The following is a 9,270-nucleotide window of genomic DNA, read 5'->3' on the forward strand; positions in this document are numbered from 1 at the left end:
CTAACCTTTTGATCTTTCTTTAAAAATTTTAGAAATTATTTCTCCTCTCCAAGTATTATCATAAGTGTAAGATCTAATATCAGTTATATTTTTTATCCACTCACCTATGGGTACTAATCTTGCCTTTGCATTCCAAATTAGCACTTTCAAAAGTCAAAGATTCAATTAGTATTTGTCTAACTTCCGGATCTGATATCATTCTATTTATAGCTGAAGTCAATCTTTGTTTAAAAAAAAAAAATCAGTGACGGCTTCTTTTGGGCCTCGTATAATTTTAGTAAATGACTCAGTCCTCTTTCCTGATTCTTCAACCCAGTCCCAAGCATTCAAAGCAGCTATATAGCATAGGTCCAAGGTGTGATCATCAAATCTAAACTGTCTTTGTAAATCAGCATACTGTCCTTACTTCATTGTTCTATGACCCTAGCTTCCTTTTTCTACCATGCTTTCCATTGTAACTGAGGACCAGCTTACAATATTGCTGTAGCTAAATCTTTCCAATCTTGTGGAATAATTCTGTTTTGAATTGTCCATGAATTTAACATCTGTTTTACAAATGGTAAATGCATACCCTATGAAACTACTGCTTCCTTAAATGTCTTCAAATCTAACATTTCTACAGGATCCCAGTCAACTTCTGCATAGCCTTGGTGGTGCCCGTCATCTGGTGATCATTCTTGAATGGTAACTGGATAAATTGAGGTTGGTTTTCTATTAACCTTGGACTGCTCCTCTTCAGTTTTATAGAGCAATGATGTGGCAAGTTCTGCTCTAAACTCCTCCGTGTAAATATTTTTCTTAGTTTCATTAGTAGGTCTTTCTAAGGATTGCATCCTATCAGTCAATTTTTCATATTTGGCACCAATATCAAACCATTTTTTAAGGATAAAAGATGAAAATATCAAACTGGCAGTGATTATAATCAACATTATATCAATCCCAGCCAATTTGATTACCCCTCCACTTGATTTTTCCATTTTCAAACCATCCATTGTGGAGCCATAAAGAGACTTAACTCCCTGTATGGTAATATTGTTCCCCGCTGTTAACATGGGGAGAAAACTCCTTTTTAAAAAACTAATTCCCCCCTTAAAAATTCCCAGGTGTCTCACCAGATCTGCTGATGAAGGCAGCAGAGTGTGAGGCTGGATGTCACTGTGCCACATGGCTGGGCAGAGAACGCAGGCTGTGACTGGCCTGGCTGAGATCACCTGTAACTGCTGGCATGTGGCTGGGGGCTGAGAGTGTCTGTCAGTGGCAGCAGCAGTAAAAGAATGAGCAGGTGTCGAGCAGGCCAACCTGGCATGGCAGCAGCCTGAGGAGGGGTTCCACGGGATGCCCACAACCCACATGGAGAGGGAGCAAGCCACTTGAAAAGTGGACACAGGGGGATGTGCAGAAGAAGCCTGTATGGTAGAAGTGAGAGCCAGGGGACCTGAATGACAGAGCTGGATGGTAGTGGGTGGCTACTTCTGCCAGCTTTGGGGACCCACTCACCTATGGTATTTGGGGCTAGAAATGGGCGGGAGCTGGAGGCTGCTGTAGAGAGGCTGCAATGGGAAAACCCCAGACTGACACAGAGAGGCTAAGAGGAGGGAAAGAAAGGCAGCCTCGGCAGTGACTCCACAGGTGCAAAGCCAGTGGTGAGGGGCTACCCCATAATCTTGTGTCCCATGTTGGATGCCAGATGAAGCATTTATCTAATTATTCTTTTATCAATAAAAACTCAAGAGTCAGATATTAGGGGTGGACCTGATTGATCAGAGAAGGGGTGGAAAAGCAAAGAAGGACTTCTCCCTCTCCTCCCTTGATCCAAAAGGCAGAGCATCTCTCTAAGCCCCTCCCTACTAATTCCTGTGTCTCTCTATATGCCCTGGGTCCTCTAAAACCTCTATGGCTACTTTGGTCAGCTAGAAGCTACCTCTATCCTCTGATTCAGGATAAACTTTATTGTCAGTTTCAGGAGCATCAGAGCATGATCAAAATATCCCACAACATCGTCACTTCAACAAAATCCAGGATCTCTTCACAATAAAACTTCTGGAGATTCTAGGGGCACAGGGGACATACCTCAACACAATAAAGACATCCCAAATCCCAGCATGGATGGCATGGAGCTCATGGAGTCCTATTCTCAGAGGAGAAGCTATTGACAAGGGTTGGTTGCTGGAGGAGGTGGAGTGCGGGATGTGATTTCTGAGAGCCTGCCCATGCTCCATAGAAGATATTACACCCAAGTTCATACAAGCAGCACTGAGCAGACACTATGGGTTTCAAAAGAAAAAGAGCACATGAAGCTGGGAGGGGAAGGAAGTCAGGTGGTTAGGGGCAGGCTGTAGTGGAGCGAAAAAGATGGGTTTGTTAAAAGTGAATTCTATACAGTGCATGAAATTTTCAAACAGAAATAATTTTTAAAAATGAATTAGAAAGTCAAATGTATGGTTGTAAGATTTCTTTTAGTTTAAATGACTTTGTGTTTAAAAGAAGGATTTTAATTTCAAAATCAGATTGTTAAGATGCCTAACTGAAATGCTTGTAAAGAATGTTAATATATCAAATTGATTTGTTTAGTTAAATTCCCCTACTCAAGGATATATGTTATTCCAGCATGTGAATGCTGCTGAAGATCTCTTTATGACTCTTCCTGGAAGAACCATGGTCTTCACTGACAGAATATCATATGATAAATGGAAAGTCTTGAGATAGGAAAGTGTGAAACCGAACTTCTAAAGGGCAATCTCACTTTGAACTCTGGTTCTACTTGAGCAGCAGATACAAATGCAGGCAAGATCCAGTTGATAGAGGAAAACACAGAGAAAATGGAGGTCCAGGGAAGAGTGGACTAGACCACCCGTCTGTTTGGAGCTGAAGTTTGGCCTTTCCCTGTGGAGATGCACTGACGGCCATGTCATTCTCCTGAGCTGCAGTAAGCCTCAAGACTCACAGAGGCTTCTTCCTTGCTGTTGGAGAACATGGACATGATCTATGCATTAACAACGTGAGGAGATAAACTAGATCCTTGGATGTAGAAAGAAGAGGAAGATCTGGTGACTATCCAAAGTCTATAGACTTCTTCACTAGACTGCATACTCACTCTCTCTGTACCTATATTTTCATTTTAATTCTCATAAGCAAGATGGATGTCAAAAGGAAAGTCCCTTTCCTCTTGCTGCGTTTATTAGTGGATTACTCCACAAATTCTGAAAACAGGACTTGCAGGTTATGGTGAGAACATCGGTCAGTACTAGGGATTTTAACAATGGAACAAGTCACTTTTACTTAGAGTAACACACACATAAGTGGTCCTTATGGTCCATAATGGATGTTTTCCCATGTTGGATTTTGGGTGTTGTTACATTCCTGTTTCTCCTCACGCATTTAAATCATGTCTCCCGTGTTCATTTGCATTTAGTTTGAAGGACTTATTTCTGGAATTTCACAAATCCAAGGCATGCTGTAAAAACACGGTATATCATTCCAATTCTTCCTGGGATTTCCAGAGTCCCTTATGGTGGCACAGTCCTCCACATGAACTATATTGTTAGGCTCTCCAGCATCCCAGAAACTGTGAAGGGGAAACACAGGAGATTTTCAGTCTCAAGAAAAGGAGTCACCACATTAAACAACTTATATATTTGTCATTTAACTATCCTTTTGTGAAGTGAAATTATAAAATCCATTTTTACCAACAAAGAAAAACCCGCTTGCCTATGTCATCAGCTGGTGGGATCTTCCTGGGTTTCTATACTGTCATGCAGCTCCATAGACTTGGACTCAGAAAGAGATGTCACGGTAAGGACTACTTGGACTGGTGACATGGCAGATGCGCTGCCTCTGCCCTCCTACCTCACGCTACCCTCGCTTTCTTCCATGTTCTCCTAGGGCATCGTTCACTGTGCAGTGAAGCATGCCTCCTCAGGATTCAGGGCAGCCAAGCCCTGGACTCACAACTACCACTTGTTAGCTGAGTGAGTCCCTCATTCCCTTCCACATTTAGTTTCCTCAAATGCTGGATAAAGATTAATAACACTGACATGTCTCAGAAATCTATAATTATTTCAATAAAGAGGGATAATGAAAACCAACTGTAAACTCTAAAATGTAATGTTATAAAGACACAAGGCCATTATTAAGGGGAAAGGCAGTAGGATCAGAAGAGTATTCTGTCCTTTCTAAGTCACTATGTTTCACTTAGTTCTGTTTTAGGGCATAAGATTTAACTTTACTCTTTTTAAAATCTACACTGTAGATAACTGAATCTACACTACAGTTCTGATGTCCTTATTATTTTCATCTATCATTTCTCTTCTATTCTTTTGGCATTCCTAGGGAACAGAAGCCTGTGCCTCCAATTTTCTTCCCTGCATCAAGTATCACCAGTGATGGACCTGAATTTGCATCATTGGAGCAAAAGCCATTCTGAGAATTCCCCTCAGCGTGGTCTAACTTTAGGATTACCTGATGTGACCATTTTCCCACAGGATGTACTTACCTCAGGTTCTCTGTGAAAGGTGTGTCATCAACCCATTGCCACTGACCCTCCACCACTTGGTCTGTCAGTCCAATGTAAAACTCTTTCTTCTTGGGTTTTGTATGAAAAAGGAATTCCTGAGGAAGAACATAACAATGACAATAATAGCAACAACAATGATGAAGAACATGATCAGTTATCTTGGTTCTGAAGAGATGCTTAAAGTAGTTAGTTTTTAGGAGAGGTGAAGCAGAATTGAGACTAGACAATAGATAAGCATTCTTAAACTGTAAGATTACTGAAGGCCATTTCCTAATTTTTTATTGTGAGAAATTACAAGTAATATAATTCAACAGATAAAAACCCTCTAATCTCTAAAAGAGATTCTATGTCATTCATTCAAAGTTGGTCTTTAGCTAATGGCAGTCACATCTGATGTATCTATTTATCATGAGAAATTAACCAGAGTCTGACGACAATGGGTAATAGTTGTTTGCCCTCCTTCATACAAAGTATTCATCAACAAAATACTATTCTAAAATCAATTCCTACTCGCCGCTGTTCTGGTTAATATCGAGTCTCTTCAGATAAATCAGCCTTTAAAGGTTCTGGTAATGCCGAGCCTGAAAGCAAATCATGGGTGAAACAGTAGCCACGGCACACATCTCAGCCCACTCCTTTGGCAAACAGTTGTGGCTCAAACCTTAGGCACAAGTTTGGGAGAAAAGATCAGCGAAAACATCCCTTCCACACAGAGGAGCCCGTTCACCAATTACCTGCTCTTCTGGTGTGTTGATAACCACCAGGTGAGCCCCCATTTCTGAGCAATTCTTTAAACTTGATGGCCAGGTCAGGGTGGTCGTGGAGAAAAAGTAACAACTCGACTGAAAATGTTTCCAGTTCAAAGGACAGCAGTTCTTGACGGAACCTAGGAGGAGAGAGCTTCAGGGAGTGTCGGGGAATTTGGCTTGTGATCCGGTGGAGTCCAACACTGGGAGCCCCGAGCTTAGAATCTTTCTAGTAGCCCACACCTTGCTCTCTAAGACTGTTAGGTAATTCCAGTGTCAATAAACACAAGCAGCAATTTTGTCTTTGGAGCAGAACCTTTATTTTCTAGATATCAGGACTAGTAAATACAGCGGTATGTGCAGTTTACCTGGGTCAGGTAGTCACCTCAGAACTCAAGTTTCTGTGCTTAGGCAAGGCCACTCTTGAGTCTTCTCTGGGTGACTCCCAGGCAAACCCTTGTGGTGGATAAGCTCTGCACTCTGACCAATCCTCTGAACCCGGATAAATGTTTTAGAACTATAAAATTTCAGTCGTTGACATTTATTGAACTAAATCTCTCTTAATTTAAAGACAAAAAAAAAAACACCAAAACCCTGTGGCTTAAAGAAGTAACTTACTTTGCCATTATCCAGCAGCATTTTGCTATGTCTTGGACTATGCTGATATATAAGAATATTTGAGTACTTTTTCTTAGGTATTTAAAAATTCTCTGTAAATGTTTTTCTCCTCCACCTCATTTTGGAAGCAGATAAATGAAGAAAAACTTCCATTACTGGCAATAAATCCTTTCTTTTTCAGAGTTCTCATTTAGATGCATACTTGAAATTTATGGTCAGGGTTTATTGTAATGTCCGGAGATCTCTGGCCCAAGGACACCTGCGTTTCCAGAGTTCTGTCCCTCTGCTCTCATCAACCTTCCCCCGCTCTCTGCACAGACAGGATTTCTCATTTCATTTGGAAAAACAGAAACTAATCCCACTATAGTTTCCAAAGACAATCTAGAAACTAAAAAGAGGTTGTCGTACACACTTTCATGTTCAACTTGGCAGACAGTTGTACCTGATGTGACACTGGAGCAGGACAGCTCCTTGACTGTTTCGTGTGACTGTAACTGTCTCTGCTCGTACATTAGACAGCTGCGATAGGTTACTGTAAGAGGAAAGGGTCACGGTCACGGTCAATGCCTCTTATTCTTTCTCCTAACGAAATCCTTGCCCTCAGTTTTCTGCTCGGAACACAACGGCCAACAGTGATCAGGAAGTTTCCTCACTGCCTGTTTTCCCCTTCACACTGGGATCCACTTCCTCAAAGAAAGAGTAATTCACATTTCATGGCTTTCCTGACTTAACAAAGAATAAACTCTTTCAGATCAAAAGTATGTTTGTAGTCCCTTCTGTGCCAAGGCTAACCATCTAAAATCTTCCATCCACAAAGCAAATGTCTGTGCCTTTGGTCTTGACCAGTCATCTAAGCTACAGGTTAACATTTCATTGAGAAAGTTGGCCTAAGGACAGGGGTCTGAAAGGAAGAACTCAAGAGCACCAAGGGGATGGAAAATATGCACCACAAAAATGTATAGAGATGACTGAAATTCAAATGATTTTAGACTAGTTGTGTTTCTGGCTTAGGAAATAGTCTGGAGCTTGAGGGTGAATAGGAAGGAAAATGAAATAAAAAAAGCACTATAAATCTGGTCAAAAACCCATCACAGGGGACATCATAGGCCTAACTATGAGCACTGCTGTTCAACTGAATTAATCCAGTGTCAAGTTGCCGTATAGATATCTGTGTTTATATCCATAGGTAGATGAACACTATTTGGTCTTCATCAGAGGAGCCTCTCCTTCTGCTGAATGTTACAGTGAATGCAGAAATGGATGAGTGCTCAGCTCTAAACAAGACATTTGCCACCTACTTTATGGCCCAGGGAACATTGCAGAAGAAGGAAAGGGGTAGAAGAGCCAGAAGATAAGGCAAAGAGCTGTGGAATGTCATCTTCTGGACCTGACACAGCTGTTACAATCTTAACCCAACAGCAGCCGCAGGTGACCACACTGGGCTTGCCATAGAGTAGGCCCATTCACTCTCAGGCATGGTCGGAGGAGGGCATCGGGAAGCCCTTTCCTCTGTTGGGCCCTTGCCTATTGATAGATTCAGAGAGTAGGGAGATTGTTCCCTTCAACTGTGTCCCCATTGATGAACCCTACCTCCCCCAGTGGACACTCCAATAGTGATCATAGAGATGGCCCATGTTAAACTGAATGGGTCACAAAGCCAAACCAAAAGTCATGAAACTGGGAAAGGCACTGTGTGGGGATTGATAGTGAAGGGAGGGACATGAGAGGATGTGAGAGAATGAGTAATCGGAATACTATATATATATATATATATATATATATATATATATATATATGAAACTATTAAAAACAAAATCAGTCAAGAATAACAAAGTATAACATATATGAAACTTTGTAACAAAAAAAAAAAGACTCCTTGTAGGAAAAGTGATGCACTGCACTGAGCAAGAATCCATTGCTAGTATCAGCCCTGGAGACATAGAGTGACTTTGACTTTCGGAACCCACCAACACATCTGGTGATGAAACAGACACTGAGAAACAGGATGGAGGCCCCGGCCAGGGTCCATGAGAGCACTTGGGAATTTTTGAAACATCCTCTCTCTGAAAGAAGAAAGATATAACACACAGTGGATCTTCCCAAAGCAACGTACAAAAGAGATTTGAGTCAATTCTATCCTTGCCACTTCCTATTCGTAATTGCCTAGTGTCTAGTGATCCCCAGGCTCGCCCATGAATCCGTTGTATGGAGATGGCTTGCCCATGAATCCGTGTGGTATGCAGATTGCTGGGCCTCAGCCCCACCTCGGAGTTAACAATTCAGGAGAGTTGTGTGGAATCTGTCTGGAAACCACACCTTAAGAACCCCTGCTGTAATCCATTGCTGGTGTTAAGACCTGGACTTAGGTATACGATGAGCTTTTCATTTCTAATTTCCCCATTTGAAATGCTTCCACACCTTAAGGCCTCCCCTCTTTATTTCCTTCCTTCTTTTCTTCTCCTTTTACTTCATTTCCCCCTTTGCTTTTCCAGTCTCTCTCCTACTGTCGTCTTCTCCGCATCTCATTTTCAAGATCTTCATAAATTAAATAAAACATAACAGTCAAGCAGCAGGTGTTTCCTTTTCCCCAATATACATTTACAGACAGGTAGAGGGAATTCCACGGAAGCGAAGGCCTTGTTCAAAGACATTCAGAGTATCACAGAAGGTAGAAACAGCAGAGTGGCAGCCTTTCCTGGACTCCTCAGCAAGCTTTCTGCTAATCCTGAGGACCCTGCTTCTCTTCTCTTTCCATCTCACTGTGCACTCTTCCATTGTCCTACCCTTAACAAACTTTATACATGTTCTAATAAAAGGGCTGTACAAGCAAAGGAAGACTTGCAGATTGTACCTGTGTGATGGGATGCAGACGAGTTCATTGAAGACATACTTCTTTTTCTCCCCCTTTCTTTCTCCTCTCGACTTAGTAAGAGCCCTGGAAAGTGAGTCTCAACAGATGAATGCTTCACCCGTTTTTAAAAGTTCAGCCCTAACAGAGCTGATATCACAGTGTGTTAATGTGCTCTGTACAATTAACTCAGAATTTCCTTTCTTGCACAAGGATAGGGAGTTTATTGGACAACATGCCACTTCTCACTCCAGACCACAAAAGAGGAAATGATGAGGTAGGTGGTAAGCATCAAGAGAAATGGCTGAGAAGTCTGAAAAAAAAACTTGTTTTATTTTAGTAGGTAAATGCCTCTCTTTCTCCAAAGTCTCACTTTGGCACTGTGGGACTCAGCTCCACATTCTGAATTCTGTTTCTTTGTTTGTTTGTTTGGTTGGTTGGTTGGTTGGTTAGTTTTGTTTTATTTTTTTGTCTGTACCAAGTACACATTTGTTCACAGGAGGCTGAGACTCTGAATTCTCCCCACACATAGCACACAGCTGGGT

The 9,270-nt window shown here is 41.7% G+C and overlaps 1 protein-coding gene across 1 annotated transcript; it reads right to left on the bottom strand.

Annotated features, from left to right (window-relative positions):
- Positions 1–3,218: 3,218 nt before the first annotated feature.
- On the bottom strand, positions 3,219–8,853 carry Clec4e (C-type lectin domain family 4 member E). The gene is made up of 6 exons (XM_059256896.1): positions 8,729–8,853; positions 7,845–7,940; positions 6,320–6,409; positions 5,248–5,399; positions 4,493–4,608; positions 3,219–3,565 (listed from the first exon to the last, which is right to left on the bottom strand). The coding sequence occupies exons 1-6, from the start codon at positions 8,763–8,765 to the stop codon at positions 3,409–3,411; spliced, it is 648 nt and encodes a 215-aa protein (XP_059112879.1). The 5' UTR covers positions 8,766–8,853; the 3' UTR covers positions 3,219–3,408.
- Between the last annotated feature and the right edge of the window lie 417 nt (positions 8,854–9,270).

The sequence above is a fragment of the Peromyscus eremicus genome, chromosome 3 (genome assembly GCF_949786415.1).
Source record: "Peromyscus eremicus chromosome 3, PerEre_H2_v1, whole genome shotgun sequence".
Lineage (NCBI taxonomy): Eukaryota > Metazoa > Chordata > Mammalia > Rodentia > Cricetidae > Peromyscus > Peromyscus eremicus.

What these genes read in the sequence shown, in the direction of transcription:
- Clec4e (XM_059256896.1), bottom strand. Translation starts at nt 8,765, where the DNA reads ATGTCTTCAATGAACTCGTCTGCATCCCATCACACAG. An exon ending in CTGCTCCAGTGTCACATCAG is followed by an intron (nt 5,400 to 6,319) that starts GTACAACTGTCT and finishes CTCTCCTCCTAG; the next exon opens with GTTCCGTCAAGAACTGCTGT. An exon ending in TCAACACACCAGAAGAGCAG is followed by an intron (nt 4,609 to 5,247) that starts GTAATTGGTGAA and finishes GTTCTTCCTCAG; the next exon opens with GAATTCCTTTTTCATACAAA.